This window comes from Podarcis melisellensis, assembly GCF_964234715.1.
Source record: "Podarcis melisellensis genome assembly, chromosome: 2".
In the NCBI taxonomy this organism is placed as follows: Eukaryota; Metazoa; Chordata; class Lepidosauria; order Squamata; family Lacertidae; genus Podarcis; species Podarcis melisellensis.
In genome coordinates, this window is record NC_138529.1 from 65,971,119 (window position 1) to 65,988,104 (window position 16,986).

Sequence of the window (16,986 nt, forward strand, 5' to 3'; positions counted from 1 at the left end):
GGGCCACATTCTAGTGCTGGATGTAGCTATCACACACTATCACCATGTAGACTGACACACAACCAGCTACTGTACTAAGCCATGGTTTAAAAAAACCAACTATGGCTACAAATCTTAGTGATACTGAACACTGGCAGACACAGACATGGAAAGCTGCTGAAGCGATGTCTGCTCATTGAGTCAATTTGAGCTCAGCTGTTATATGACTAAACAACACCCTTTTAATAACTGAACTCAGTCTGGGCATAAAGCCTCAAAACTTTGATCTGTGCTATATTCTATTTGAACTTTTAAAAATGCAAGCAATGCATCTGATATTTGATGGACTGACCAGAGGTGCTGTGTAGTCACCAAAGAGATGACAGTATGAACTGGGAGAACTGCATAAAGTGCCCTTCTGTCAATGTAGCTTTCAGCGTTCACAGTCACTTACTGTCAACAGATAGGCTCTGTTGTATGAGAAGGACACTGCATTACTGCTCAGTCGGGTGAAGGCTTTCAAGTGAGATGTTGGTTAACCCAACGCCTACAAACCTATAATTGCAGTTAAGTCTTTTTCAGCGCATAGTTTTCATAGCAGTAGACTGACTGTACTTGTTTTTTCCTACATAAACCACAGACACAGACAGCTAAATGTACCAATTATTCTTAACCAAAGAGAAGACAAAGTAGTAACCCATTAAACAAGGAGAAAGGTGGTAACAGGAGTTTTCAAAACAATGTGATATCAAGAGACGTCACAATATCAAGATGCTAAGCCAGGGGCAAGCTTATTTAAGTCATAGATGGTGTACTAAAAAACTATTATTATTGCAATTAATTTATTAACTGCATTCTAAAGCAGTGTCGCAAAGTGATCTACACATAAGATAATTAAAAACTAGTGTTCCCACAGTCCATTGACAGACTTTAAATTTACAAATCAAAAGTGCACCCTCAGGATCACTGAATATCTAAGGCAGGGATAGCCAACATGTTTTCCTTCAGATGTCGTTGAACTCCTATCATGCCTGAACATTTGCCTTGCTGCTTGAGGCTGACGGGCATTCTTGCCCAACAGCATCTACAAGGCACTATGTTTGATACCCCTGATCTCAAGGCTTAACTGGTCTGTGTTAAAGTGCTTAAAAATTCCTTTGGAAATGTGATGAGGTATGAAAACTATTACAAAATAAATATGTGATCCTAATCACACACAAAGGAAGTGACAGTGGATCAGACCAAGATCCAACTAGCTCAGTATTGTTTATGAATCTGAGGAACCAGTAGGTGGGAGGCGATCCACTGGTAGTTCATGGTCCCTTCTTTCCACCTACCCCTGCTATAGACCCTTTTGGATTGTGGTGTGGATTCTGTTAGCAAAGGACACTGTTGGCACAGTTCTATGTCCCACTTACTTTCTTGCAATCCCCTGTTTTCAGAGCACTGTTTTAAAAAACAAGTTCCACTTAGGTGTGGATTAGTGGACAGTTTGGAAATTATGTGCATGAGTACAACAAATGAAAGCTAAACCAGCCATTGGGATTGAATACTTACAAAATCTATGCACGGCATGGATGAGCAACAGGCAGGTGGATAAACTGAGAAGTGGAATGGTAATAGTCAGGCCTTATTGTACCAGCCCAAGTTACCATTTCAGTCATAAAAATAATCCAACTGAAAATATGGTTCAAATGAAAGAATAGAAGAGATGGGTGTGGAGAAAGAAGATAGCCTACTATCTAATAACACCCATTTATTAAGCCAGTAATTGCAGAATTTTCTCCATTACAACAACGTTTCACATTTCTAAGATCAAGCCTGCAGATTGTTGCCTTTACTACAAAACAGAGCTAAACCAACTCTAACCCTGGATACATTTTAGTAAGGCATGAAAGAATTCTAGCACATCTAACAGATAAGGATTATGTTTTGACAACCTGATTAGCTCATAAAGGTGTCACGGGAATCAAGCAGAAAATAATACGATAGTGCCATAAAAACAGGATCTCTAACTATGTGTGTGAGTTGATTTTCAAGGCTGAAAATCGGTATACATAAGCAGGACCAGGAATTTAGTACAACTGAGGACTAATGAAATCTGCAATAGTCTTGTAATAAAAACAAGTAACTCGGAAGGAAACCTCCTTGCAAGAGAGAAATCCATATAAACCAGGCATGACTGGAAATCATCCATAAAAACTGCAATGTAAGTTAATATTGCCAGAATCAAAGCATTTGACAAGATTGATAGGCTGCTTGATAAGACAAAAACCTCAAAGCAGTTTGCATAAAATACTCACAGGGCAGGCTACGAAGGTGGGTAAGGAAAAGGTGCGATTGCTATGAACACACTTATGTAGCAGGCAGGAGAATCATAGAAGATTGGAGAGAAAGATGAAAGGCAGCAATTTAACACAACAAAACTGAATACTTGATGTTATACAATAGCAACACTACTACAGTATCTTGGAACTGTGTGTGTGTCTGTGTGTAAAGCATGCAGCTCCTTTAAATGGATTGTGCAAGAAAGCACAGCTGATCTTGCCAACATTTCAACCTGTGTCCACTTCAGTTTTATAAGGCTCGTTAATATCTAGGTTTGGGAAAGGCTTTCCAAAAGAGTTTCATAGATCTGCTTCGGCCTCAGAATACTATTAGGACGGTAGTCCCAGCCACCAAAACATTAATCCACAGCTAGATACACTGTCGTGCCAGTGGTCAGAAAAGAAGAATTGATAAGATGATTCAGATATGACGTCCCCTCAGTTATGAACAACAGTCTATTGTACAGAGCTGCCCGCGATATATAGCTGCATATCGCAAACAAGCGAGAGCACACTCTGCTCGCTCTCAAGACGAGTGCTTTCAAGTATTCTCCTCTCCGGTTTAGTTCAGCAGCCTGGCACATCATGCAAACATACTTCAATAACATCTTGGTAATGTGCGCCCTCTAAAACTCAGAAAGAAGAAGAGCTAATATTAAACACATTCAGTGCCATGTTTCTAGAAAAAGAGGTGCTGGAACCCAGAAGGAAAGCCTGCCTCCCTTGTTCTCTTGTAATGAGGTGCCGGGACTGAGTTCCGGTGAGTTCCGGCTGTAAAAAAAGCCCTGAACATATTGTACTTTGTTTTATCATTTAATACAACTGCCAATCTGGAAATTAAGCTAACACAGAAAGCAACGAGCAGTTATTCTTCCCTTAAGAAAAAATACCAGTGTATTATTAATATGTTTTAAACCTATTTTTATAAAAAAATTAAGCCTACCCTGACTGAACTTCTCTCTTACACAGGCTTTTGTGAACTCACCAAACAGAAGCCTGGCAAAGCCATTTCTTCTTGATTCTATGTCAAGATTCTGTTCCAACCTGCAACACCAATTCTTGCAAAATTACTGTATTTTTCAATGTATAACACGACCCTCTGTTTAAGACGACCCCTATTTTTGGGGACTCCAAATTAAGAAAATGGGGAAAATGGGGGGAGATTGCCCAGAGTTGTTGAGCATTTTTGGGAGAGGGTTGCCCAGATTGCCAGAAATTGCTCAGCAGCCGCCAATCTCCTGCCCAACTGCCACAGCAGCAGCCAATCAACAACAGGGATTGCCACAGCCACCAATCACCCAACCAATCGTCACTGACAAACGCCTGCTCACGGCTGCAACCAATCGCCCGTCCCCGTCCCCCCCACACTATACATGTATAAGACGACCCCCAATTTTTAACATTATTTTATAATGAAATAGTTGTCTTATACACAGAAAACTATGGTAATGTACAGTATCTCCTGGTTATAGTTGTTCAATAATTTCCACCCACTTACGGGCTGTATTAATAGAGATAGTATCAGAAAAGCCACAACCACTCACTTTAACCAATAAAGTAAAATACTTCTGATTTACAAAACATGAGGAAGTTAAAGTTGCTCATTGCCCTCAAAGTGCAGGATGAAACAGGCAAGGTCTTTGGAGTTTACGATTACGCAAAGGGAACAAGGGGAGCCAATGCCTTGCGATTCCTGTTCTTCCTAATTGCGGTCTTGTGAGAAAAAGCCCTTTTGCATCTCCCCCAGTGGGGAGAAGATGCCAGCCAAACATTGTCAAAGAGCAGCCAAGAACTTGGAAGGCAAGACAAAGAGAGAGAGAGAGAGAGAGAGAGAGAGAGAGAGAGAGAGAGAGAGAGAGAGAGAAGGAGAGAGAAATTAAAGTCTCTTTTTTTTTGTTAAAAAAAAAAGTTTGTGCTTTACAGGCCTGATATTATGCTAATTGAAATGCTTATGGGAACACATAACACTGTGAAATGAAAATAATTTTTATTTTAAAAATAGTAATTATTGCAGTTTTCAGCAAAGAATAGGCAAAGTTTTTTAAAAAAATTCACTGCCAAGTTCTTCTCTTCATTGTGAAATACATAGGGATCAGCCTACGGTTGCCTTTTGTTTTTCTCAAATAAAAAAATATGTAAAACTAAAATAAGGTAACTGTAGCTGTTTTTTGTTTTGTTTTTAATTTAAAAAGCAAGTTTTTTTAAAGGCAACCATGCTAAGTAGCACTGGACTAGTTCAAGTATTACCATCAACCTCAGGTCATGATGGCGTATTTCGCAATGTTTGGCCATAGTTAAATAACTACTGTATTTTTCCGTGTATAAGACTAAGTTTTTTTCTTTTAAAATTATGCTTAAAAGTGGGGGTCATCATGGATAGTGTATAGTGCAAATTTCTTAGATTTGAGTCCCCCCCAAATACATAGAGGCGTCTTATACACTGAAAAATACGGTATGTTTCTAATGGACCAGAGAGGTAACCCTAGAGATGAACACAACATTGGTTTATATTAAGATGTGTGGTGTGGGGCAGGAGTGGGCAGAAGGTAGACCGGGATCTACTGCTGGCTCTGAGCGATTTGCCACTTAGCAGGCCAGCAGGCGCACTGGCAGTGCCCACCTGGCATTCCTGCCAGGGTACCAACCTCCCTACTGCCTCTCCCCCCTTGGTGAGCAGCAGCAATGCCACTTTCCGGAGGCCAGGTATATGGCAGTGACCCTCCCCATCAGCTGCTCCTGGGTCTTGGGCTAGGGTCTTCTCCACAAGTTCATATCTGGCCCTTTTAACTGGTGATGCCACAAACTGAACCTGTTGCCTGCACACTCACAAAGACAAGAACTCCTCCTGGCTGCGGGAAAGCAAAAAAACAGTTTGACTATTGTGGGGTTTATACAAAATGGTATCAACAATAGGAACGCTTCTTTCTGTATGCTGTGCACCCTGGAAAATAATCATACTGCTAAACCTCAGGTAGAAAGTAAGTATTGTGTGCACCAACACTGTGGTTAAGGGCTTGTCAGAATTTCCACTGGAACCACACACACCCCGGCCTTCCCACCCATCGCAATACCTGAGCAATTTCCAAATGATATCAAAGTGGGATTGTTAAGGGTTCACAAGGAAGAAATCGGTGCAGAAAGGCATGGCAAGCAAGCTATGCATTTTGAGGATATCGACTGTTTTGTGTGTGAAGCTGCGGAAAACACAATCTCCAAAAGTATTCCACCGCCCGAGTTAATATAAATTAAGTTCTTAGCTACAGCAGCCAAGATTCTATCTACAGAAGGGTGCTCTTCTCAGCTTCGTTGGCAAATGGATTAAAAACATGCAGACAATGGCAATAAAAACAGCATGGCACCACCATGAATAAAGATGGTTCAATTTTCAATGCAAGTTTATTGTTCTAGCCAAAGGCCATGGCAAACCCACAGCAAGAGTGGCAATAAAACAATGCAGATCATACATCGAGAATATGAGCCAACATCCATGATGTAAGAGAGAGGATATTGGAGACACCAAGAAATTCAAATCCAATTTGATTTCAAATGTATAACCTCTGAATCACCGCAACAATTTATAGTGATTTTATCTAACACTTTTTTCCAGCCAGTGCACAGAGGGCCACTCTGCGTGTTATGAAGCTATTATTGGCACTCAGAAGAAACCAAACCATTTCCGCTGGGGTGTACCCCATGACCCTGAGATTAAGAGTCCCACGCTCTACCGACTGAGCTACCCTTAATGTTTTTACATGGGACGCGGGGAGCGCTGTGGTCTAAACCACAGAGCCTAGGACTTGCCGATCAGAATGGTGGTTCGAATGCCCATGATGGGGTGAGCTCCCGTTGCTCAGTCCCTGCTCCTGCCAACCTAGCAGTTTGAAAGCACGTCAAAGTGCAAGTAGATAAATACCGTATTTTTTGCACCATAACACTCACTTTTTTCCTTCTAGAAAGTAAGGGGAAATGTCTGTGCGTGTTATGGAGGGAATGTCTACGGGTGGCATGCCTACAGATTTTCCTCCTCTAAAAACTACGTGCGTGTTATGGTCGAGTGCGTGTTATAGAGCGAAAAATACGGTAGCTACTGCTCCGGTGGGAAGGTAAACAGCGTTTCCATGTGCTGCTCTGGTTCGCCAGAAGTGGTTTAGTCATGCTGGCCAGATGACCCGGAAGCTGTACACCGGCTCCCTCGGCCAGTAAAGAGAGATGAGTGCAGCAACTCCAGAGTTGTCCGCAACTGAACCTAACGGTCAGGGGTCCCTTTACCTTTTTACCATGCATATAGCTTTGAGGAGATGTCTTAACAAGCTAATTGGCCAATAGGAATGAGCCACAAACCTATCTCCTGTCTTATAAATCAGGAAAATAATACTCATTTTCTATCCAGAGGGCATTTGGCCCCAGTATTAGAAACTGAGATATAAAAGCTAATCGCCAAATGGCACCTTAAACCTAGGTTACAGTTGCCAGAGGAGAATGTCTAGGCACTTTTTGTTTGTTTCAGCAGAATTTTTAATTATGATTAATTTCAATTCTTTACCACTTTATATTTAAAGAAAATTTATCAAAGTGGTTTACAACACATTAAAACATCAAATAAAACAAATTCAAGCTTCAAGGAAAATAGTTCAGATCCTTCTCTAAATGATGTTTTGCTTTCCCATATTTATTTACCTACTTAATTTACTGTATTTTTCTGTCTATAAGATGCTCCCTATTTTTTGGGCCTCAAAATTTAGGAAAAAAAACTGGGGGGTTGATTTGTTGGGGAAGATTATTTTTGGGGTGTGTGCCGAAAATCGCTCACCCGCCAGAATGCAGCACACAACCATTCGTGTCGCTTACAATTGCTGCTTACAATCTCAGGCTCTCACTTTGTTCCAGTGGGGGAGCGATTTTTGGCATTGGCCGCTTGACTGTTGGGGGGGGGGGAGGAATCCCGAAAATCGCTCACCGCCAGAACGCAGCACACAACCGCTCGCGTCGCAGCTGCCTGATCACCGCTTTTAGCTCCCCTGCTTGCCTCTCGCATCGCAGAAACCACCTATCAGCTCCCTGATCATCACCAGCGGCCGCCAATCATGCTCCTGCTTGCTGCGACAAGGGCAGCTGTCTATTGGCTGCCGCAGCGGCAAACAGGAGGGCTAAAGGCGGTGATCAGGCAGCTGCGACGTGAGCGGTTGTGTGCTGCGTTCTGGCGGGTGAGAGATTTTTGGCATTCCCCCCCCCCAATAATCAAGTGGCCAATCACCGCTTACAATCCGGGCTCACGCCAAAAAACCATTTGCATGTCCCCCTCAGCACTACCCGTGTATAAGATGAGCCTAAATTTTGAACCTCATTTTGGGGTAAAAAAAGAGCTCATCTTATACACGGAAAAATATGGTATATAGCTGTCCCATAGCAGAAGTACTCTACGAAAACAGTGTGGTGTAAGACTAGAGTGTCAGACTAGGACCTGGGGGATCAGGGTTCAAATCCCCACTCAGTCCTGGAGCTCACTGGGTGACCTTGGCCAGCCTCTGAACCTACCTCACAGGGTTGTTGTAGGGATTAACTGAGGAGGGGGTGAACAATGGCCTCCTTGGAGAAAAAGGAGGGATAGAAATGCAATAAATAAGCTCTTCTGCTTACATTGATACTGAAAACAAAGTTTCCTAATTCAGTTTTGATTTGTACGGACAAAAGTTAATTATTTTAAACTCCAAAATCTGCTATCAAAACTTCCTCTGCCAAATCAAGGTAATCAAGTCCCCACTTCCTTGGCCCTTTTTAATTTCTTAATTTAGCTGGCTCACTAAAAGAGTTGCAACCCTGTAAAAGGGGGTGGGTGGGTTAAGTTTGTGCAACCAAGTCCCTAGCAAACATATTGTATCCAATTGCTGAAGCATACAAATAAAATCCTAATCTGCCTTTTTATTATCCCAACACGCCAGGTTGCACTAAAGATTGCTAAACCCTTTGTGGATGTTTTCTAGTCAGTTATGGTATCTTAGAGAAGAGCTAAAGGTATAATAATTTGCTTTTCTATAATTACCCCTATGCCTGGGCTTACTTTGCGCATTTGATTTCTGCAAAACAGATTGCTTCAAACTTCAAACCTGTTAATCTTTATTCCAACATCTACATTCAGGCCAATATTATGAAGTTTCCCGTCTTGTCTATTGCAGCATATCTATATATAATTAGGGTAGGGTGACAAAGGCGGGAATCTTATGGCTTGAGAACTTCCGGCACCTTCCTCTCAAGTTGCCTTTTCCAGACTGAAATTCCCTTTCTCTAGTACAGGGAATGAATATCTAACTTGCCATTAGAATGGGTGGGTGGCAGGGGCTTCCTTGGACAACTTTTTAATTCAAGTAACAGCTTTCTGTCAGCAAACATATGAATTAGAGACCAAACTTTATCCCACACATCTCGATCCTGAAAGATTAATGCGACACTGCCTACCTGGTTACAGTTAAGACAGGTATTCACAATTGACAGGCCCGAGGCAGAGGGTACTTGCTCAGGCTGCCCACAGTCATGACCCATCCAGCCTCAGCAGACTTGTGGAGTTTCCTAGGGGCTCCAGAGAATGGGGGAAAGGCTCTCCCCACCCACAGCTCTTTCTTCACCCTGTCCTCTCTTCCTCCTCCAGCTGCTTTTTCCATGCCTGCTTGAATTTCAGTTCAGATTCTGTTTTCATTATTCTGCTGGATTTCTTCACTGACCAGTTATGAACATCTGTGGAACATCTGGGGGCCTCTTTCTAGAAGGATCATCACTGAAATATGACTTTCCCACTCATTCACTGCCTTTCCAAGTGTGCTTATTAATCCATCACCCGCTGCCTTTTTCCCTCTGTCTGTGCTTAGACCTATCCACATCTTGATGTACCTCCAAACTATCACCAACTTCAGTTTCTTGTCTGGTAGGTCTCAACTGTGTCAGAATTCCTGCCTCCAACTAGTGCACCTATTATGGCATTCAAACCTTTCCCAGCGCATCAATTCTGCTAAATATTCCCTCTACTGTTTGTTTTGTCAAGAGACATTGGTCACATCAAAGTTTCCACAGTGCAGCTGTTTTAAAGCAGGCATTATGTGGAAACTCAACGGAACCTCGGCCAGTAATCTTGCCACTGCATTTTGGACATTTTTGAGCTGTCTTCAAGGGCAGCCCCATCTAGAACATATTGAATAATGAAATCTGGACATTTCCAGAGAATGGAGAACAGCAGCCGTGTCATTTCTGTCTAAAAGGGGCCGCAACTTGCATTCACAGCCACCAAGGATGAGCCTTCAGTGTTGAATCTAGCAGCACCCCCAGGCTGCAGACCTCTTCCTTCAAGGGGAGTACAATCACAACCAAGGTTCCTACCTCCTGGACATGAGAACTTGGCACCCATGACATCTCTGTCCTATCAGGATTCAACTTCAGTTTGCGGGGCCACATCCAGCCTATCACCGCCTCCAACCATCGTTACACCACCTCAATAGCCTCTCCGGATTCAGATGGAACAGAGATGCAGAGCTGGATGTCACCGGCATATTGGTTACCACTTCTCATCAAACCTGGTGACAGCTCCCATAGGCTTCATATAGTTAAACTGCATGAGGGACAAGATGGAACCTCAGCGGATGCCATAGGACAGCTCCCAGGGTGCTGAACAGCAGCTTCCCACAACTACTTTCTGGAAATGGCCCCGGAGGTATGAGCGGATCCACGGAAACACAGTGCCCTCAACCCTCATCTCCCTGAGACGATCCAGAAGGATACCATGGTCAACAGTCTCAAAAGCTGTCAAGAGATTGAAGAGAACAAGCAGGGTCACACCCCTTCCATCTCTCCCCCAACAAATGTCATCAACCAGTGAGACTGAGATAGTTTCTGTGCCATGACCAGGCCTGAAGCCTAAGTAACCAGTTTCTGCAAGCATGCCTGAAGCTGGATCACCATCACCTTCTGGACGAGATGGGCCATTGGCCTGATTCAGCAGGCTCATCTTATGTTCAATAAATAATGAAAAGCAACCTTGAAGTGGCTGGAAATCTAGAGAAGGCACTTTAGCAATCTGAAAGCTCCTGCTTTGACCATGCCTTGCCAAGTGAGTGAAAAAATGACAGGTCTCCAGGGACACTACTCTGACACCTTCCTTCCAGTGAAAAGAAGGCAGCTCCACGAAAGGAGCTCTTGGGGCAGCTTCTCATGTGGTATTTGGAAGATGTCAGTGTGTATCTCCATGCCTTAAAAGGAGTGAAAGTTCCATATGAGAAAGGCAACACTCAGGTCTGCATCCACAGACATTTAGATCTGTCCTTGCAGATGTCTCGCAAATACACCTTCTCAAAAGAGTTGGCCCACACTTAACTTTAGTGGGCTCTCTGGCACTTTTATACAATTTATCTTGCAAGCACAGGATAAATCAAATTAGTGGTACAATATTTCTAAAGCATTTATGGGGGGTATTGTTTTTGTTTGTTACTATGCTGTGTATTTTTGTGTGTGTGTTGTAAACTGCTCTGTGATTTTCAGATGAAGGGTGGCATGGAAAATCAATCAATCAATCAACCAATCAATCAGAGGCAGTTTGTTTTCCTTTTACCTCATCATTCTCCCCACCCCCTTTTGTATCCTGTCTTATTAGACTGTGCACCTTCAGGCAGGGGCTGTCCTATCTTTTAATAACTGCACAACACTTATAAATATTCATGCACAATAACAGCAACAACAATAATATGCCACCCATCTGACAGGGTTGCCCCAGCCACTCTGGGCAACTTCCAACAATTTATAAAAACCACCGTAAAACATCCAGCATTAAAAACCTCTCTGTCAGGGCTGCCTTCAGATGTCTTCTGAAAGTCTTTATTCAACAACCACCTCTGTGAGTGAGAGAAGAGGGGTGTGCGCCCCAAGATACCTATGTAACATATGTAGTGCAAGTACAACAGATTCACAAAAGCAGTAAAATGCACCAGATATCCAGCAGAAACAATACTGAACCAACTCAAGGATACAAATCTGTGCTGTGCTTCCGGGTATCTAAAGCAGCTTTTCTCAGCCAGGTGCCTTCTACATGTTTTGAAGTACAACTCCCATCAGCCTCAGTGCTGTCTGGGGCAGAAGTGAGTTATAGTCCCAAGCACCTGGTGGGCACCCAGTTGGGAATCTCCAATATAAGTGTATATGTATTCAGACATAGATGACTTCTAGGATATAAGTTTGAGAGATCTGTTTTTTTACAGACACTACGAAACTTGTACTGGATGTAAAGATTAATAAATGCCACAAAGTCCCAGTAGAAGAAGGTAAGGATGCCAAGTTCAGTCAGTGTACAATACAGTTCTGATCCTACAAAAACTGAAGTGGTAAATAACTTTGGGGCTCCTCACTTTATATGTATATCAGTAAATTACTGGTTTTGTTCAACCAACTTTTACTCAGAGTAGACCCACTGAAATCAATGACCCTGACTAACTTAAATCCCATTAATTTCAGTGGGTCTACTCTTAGGGAAAGCTGGCTGAATAAAATCCTATGCAAATCTGTACAAGCAGAACGCAAAGCTATTCCACAGAATAAATAATCTGTTAAATTAAGTGTATTATTTGCATAAGAAAATCTCATGGAATTTCGGCGATTGTAAACACAGCACACGCTGAAGGACACCATCTTCAAACACTTTTACTACTCAAGACAAGCACACATTAAAGTTGTATTTGATTCCACAGCTTTAAAAAAAAATCACTGCAGTCAGGTATTTGGAATCAAATATTGTGTGATGGTATCATGCAGAGTACTGGTTGAAAAGAGCAGCTGGAATATAAGCACCAATTGGGCTTCTAATACTTTGAACTACCAATAGACAAGCTAAAAAGGGCAAAAGGCAATAATTCAATGGATTTTGTGCTGTGTTTACTTAAAGCAGACTATAAAGTAACACACCTTTTTGCAGCACTTGTCAGTTCTGCAACATATTGATTTATCTGCAGTTCTTAATTCCCACCCCCGGGACATGAGATATTAGGGGGGAACTGAAACGAGTGATTTGCATCACTTTCAAAAGGGGACAGGGGAAATCCCTCTCTGGTATACTTGACTGATTTCAGTTCACTTCTGACATCAGTTTCTTCACTCACTTTATAAGTGTATACAGTACTGTGAAGCAGACAGAAAGCTATGTTGAAAGATGTTCACATTTCTGCTAGAAGAAAACCTGGTTACTCTGAAAGACATTATGTCACGCAGTAGTGTTAAAAAGCACACAGTTGCCTATTCCCTGCTGAGATGCCAACTTTTTTTCCAGCAAGGCCCCTGTGCATTTAACAGCTTTAAGACAAACAGAAATGCAGTAGGAGATTACTTTTCCTGTATTCCACAGATAGTTTCTGAATATTATTTTTTACAAGCTATGCCACTGTTAGAAATACAGGAGCTTTGTTCAAGAAAGTGTTGGCAACCCTATTTCCAAATCACTTTGTTGCAAATATATTCCTAACAGTATAACTAGAAGCCTGTCAGAATGCCTACTCACTCAAGCATGCCATTGATCACAATTAAAGAAGCCAATTTTTTATTTACCAAAGTTAAACCATCCTTTTCTTATTACAGCTTTCATTAACAATGTGGTTTTGATTTAATCTGCAGCCCAATCCCAAACTGGACAAAAGCCCACTGAATTTAGTGGAATTCTCCCCAAAATTATATAGAGAATTGCAATTTTACACTCCACAATAAGTAAAACCAAGAGGAACTATGTACATCAGATCTGCAGTACAATGCCAGCACGTTAACTGTGTTAATTTACAATTATGTATGGAAAATTAATCTCTTTGCCTCTTCCACACAAAACAGTGAGCTTTAAACACATCTCTTAACAAAAATTGAAGCTGATCACAGCCAGAAGAATCGCATAGCTTATAAACGAAATTATTGTCAGAAGTCTACCTTAACGAGAGCAAAATCTGCATGTGATCATAACGAAAAGGTTAGCATACTAAGGTGTTGGGTTTTTTAAAAATATATAATGCGCAGGAGTGGAGCCTGTTAAATTATCTTTAAAGTCACGTTTTTCTCCAGCCCAGCCTGTCTCCCTAGCACACACACTCCTTTCCTGTACTTGCCAGAGGACAAAGTAATACCTGACAGGGAGGCAGATTTACAATAGCTACCCATCTGTCAAGGCAAACTGCAGATCCAAAGAGAAAGATTATTATTATTTTTAAACCGAACACACACACACTCTCACATTGCAAGCTTTAATTTAAGGTGCCTAAAAGAATCAGGTTGGGAGAGAGAGGTGCAGGCAGACTCCCCTGCTCACCAGACTGAGAAAAGGGAAATAATTCTTACATAAGCATTTGCTTTACAACTGGACCTCTTCAGACTCCCCGCTTCCTTCCCCCCCCTCTCTCTCTCTGTCTCTAATACCGAGTTTCACACACAAAATGGGACGGATTTGCAGCAAAGCATGCCTCGCTGTAAAAAACAAAACAAAAACGCTCGCGACGACTGACCATAAACAAATAGCCATCGTCCATACTCCAATCCGACATACCTGGGGCATGCCATTGATCTCGACAGGCCTTTAATTCCTCGTAACCAGTTCCGGATCTAGGTGTTCGGGGCTAACTCGGTGGCAATACCAATAAGGTGATCAGACCGAAAGCGTTTAAGGAACCGGGAGCCGCAAGTGCCATTGGCAAACCTCAGCACCCAGGTCACCACCCTGGCTGAGGTTAGGATCCCACCGCAAGGAGCCGACGCACGCTTTGGAAAGCCAGTTCTTCCTAACTCCCCTGGCCCTTCCACTCCCCCGAACCTCGCTTTTTCTATCCATTCAGCACTTTCCATTAATCTACAACTTGCTGCGGAACCCCCCCCCCCGCACCCTCCCCTCCTGCGAGCTCAGCTGCGTCTGAACTCTAGTAACCCCTCCAAAGCTCGCTGCCAGACCCAAGCGGCAGCAAAAGCAGCCTCCAGACCTGCGCGCAGCAAGGAAAAAGGGGGCAGGGCGGGGAGAGGGGGGGGCTTCCCAGCATTGCTCTTGAAAGGGGGGGGGGGAGAGAGGCTGCAATAACTCAAAGGCACTGTGCAACTCTCCCATGAATTTGGCGACGTATCGTGGCAAATGGGGAGGGGGGTGTTCGGAAGGCCTTTAAGAGGATCCAGGCAGGGACGACCCCCCCTCCTCCGTCACAGCCTCTCGGCCTTTTAAGCACCCAAGCCAGGAGTTTGGGTGGGAAAGGGCCATAATAATAAGGTGGGAGGGGATGGAGGAGGCCCTTGTTGGGAGGGAAGATCCTCAGGAAACGAGAGGAGACGGGGGGCGGGTAAAAAGACGGGCAGATCTGGAGAAGAGGGAGGCGGTGTTGGCAACGTGGGCGAGGGTTTGGAAAGGATCGGTGGGGGGGGGGAGTGACCAAGGAGGAGATCGGGGAGCGGGAAGGGATCTGGGAAGGGCCCCGGAGAAAGGGCCGTTAGGAAGGCTGGGGAGTGGGCATGCTGGGCGGGGGCGGGGTGGGGATGCAAGCGGCTCGGGCGCTTCTCCATCACCTGGGCTGCGCGATCCGCCTCCGCCCCAGCCGGGGGGCTTCGGATTGTTCCGCTCGCTTGTTCGCCCGCTCCTCCGCCGCCGCCTCCTCCTCCGCCTCCTCCTGGCGGCTCCTACAGCAGCTGCCAAGGCTCCATGCCCGGCCTGCGTCGGCTCAGCGGCACCCGATCGGCCTCCACAGGCAGCAGCATCGTCGTGGTCGTGGTCCGCCTGCCGGCGAGCGCCGCTGCCCCATTAGCAGGCGGCCATGGGGCCCTCCGCGGTGCTGCGCTCTGCGCCTGCAGCCAGCTCCCAGAGCAGCCCGTCCGTCCCCCTCCTCTAGCCCTTGCCGGCGGAGAGCGCATGCGCCCGCCCCGCCGAAACAAAAAGTCGCCGCTGCTGCCGCGGCCGGCGCGCTGCTCTGTTGGCGGGCGGGGGCAGGACGCGGCTGGCTCGCCCTCTCCTGGGCGCCTCGGCGCTTGCAGGTCCCTTTCCTCGCCCGCGGGGCCAGCGCGGGAGCGGAGCCCAGCCAGCGCGACCGCAGGTGGCCTAGCTCGTCGCGAAATCCGGCGGAGAGAGAGAAGATTCCCTCGGGGTGATCCCGCTGCCTGATTCTAGCAGCTCAGGAGGAAGCCCTGTTGTGTTCGGGGACTTCCAAGTATATATCATCATCCACCTTTTATTCGACCATCAGTCAGAAAAAAATACATTTGTCAATACACAGTTAAAACATCCAGGAAGATTTTAGAACTTAGCCAACACTAAAATGGGCTAAACAGATAGCCCCATATCAGTACAGTCAATTATAGTCTTGCGACGCTTAAAAGCTAAAAAAAGAAATTTGGCCACCAAGGAAGGTATAGTGACATTATTCCAAGTATATATAGAAATCGAGGATTCATAGCCCCAACTATATAAATCTAATAAGAAATGATATTCCACGGCTTTTTAAATTGTTTGTTGGGGGCGTTATTGTTTTGCTGCTTTTAACCACAGTATTTTTTTACCTTGTATTTTACCCTATGAACCGCCCTCGGTAATATAAATCTAATTAATAATAATAATAATCACCTAGGAATTTAGGATTGTGGCGAAATACTATAATTGCCTACTAGGAACTAACAATAACTTAAAATTATTACTCCACCTATCTGACTGGGTTGTCCCAGCCACTCTGGACGGCTTCTGGAATAATATAAAAACACAGTGAGACATCAAACATTAAAAATAAGCCCTCTGCTTCAAGGGGGTGCTTTCTCTAGTGCAGGATCAGGTGCAGACCTCCTAAGCCTGTCCCAAGGTATACAGTAATAGGTTTTCTGGAAAAGAAGACGGTCCTTTTATGGACAATAGCAAAACTTCCCTTAGGACCCCCCCAAAAAACCTGGTGCGATGCTGCATCATGAAATCAGATGGGCACAGCTGGGTAAGGTCAAACCCACCCAGTTCACTCATCCAAGTCTCGGTAATGCAAACCAGATCATTCTCTTTGCTGGTGATCCAGTCCTGAATGATCATGGTGGTGGACTGCTCTGGCATTCAATAGCAGCACAAACCAGGGAGGCTTGGTGGATAGCCTACCAGTATCTCTAGAGGAAGGAACAGAAATCAAACGATTTCTAACTACCCACGTGTTAGTTAGCCTCTCCACCTGAACCCCCACCCACTGAAATTGAGGAAGCATCTTGGCAATTCCTAGCTACATGCCCAGCAAGACACATTTCAGCATTCAATATCCAAAGGCAGTTTTAAGGTCGCACAACCAGTGTACTTGAGCTGGGCACTCCTGCAGGGACCACCACAACAACACTGTAGAACAGAGCGCAAGAGACGGTCACATAGAACACCACTGAAATTGGAGAGCCCCAATTCCACCACTGCGATATCAACCTATACTGTACTTAAGAGCCACAGATATTAAACTAAGGCCCTGTAATATGTGCATCCCACTCTGTCAGGAGAGAAAAATTCCACTTCAGCTCTCCTCCCCCATCCCTCACAATGGGGGAGCCCCACTTAATCAAACTTTCCCTCAACCAGACTTGTCACCCAGAGTGCTTAGTCTATAATCCCACAAGTAGGGGCACCCCTATGTCTTCCCCAAGTGGCAACCCCACCACGTTGCAGAGCCTGTTTGTAGGTCCATTCAGACAATGTCCC

The 16,986-nt window shown here is 44.4% G+C and overlaps 1 protein-coding gene across 3 annotated transcripts in view; it reads right to left on the reverse strand.

The window, feature by feature from the left end:
* Window positions 1–15,184, reverse strand: part of RNF145 (ring finger protein 145) — a 57,025-nt gene extending 41,841 nt beyond the window's left edge. The window contains exon 1 of one of the 3 annotated variants that reach the window (XM_081901031.1): window positions 14,850–15,184. Coding sequence is in view for 1 of the 3 variants with exons in the window: in XM_081901030.1 (XP_081757156.1) it covers window positions 13,852–13,860 (9 nt within the window). In the remaining 2 variants the exon portion in view is untranslated. Of the gene's footprint in view, window positions 1–13,646; window positions 13,777–13,851; window positions 14,108–14,849 lie in introns of those variants that run through there. The other 2 variants (XM_081901030.1, XM_081901032.1) reach the window with 2 other exon arrangements.
* Window positions 15,185–16,986: the final 1,802 nt, after the last annotated feature.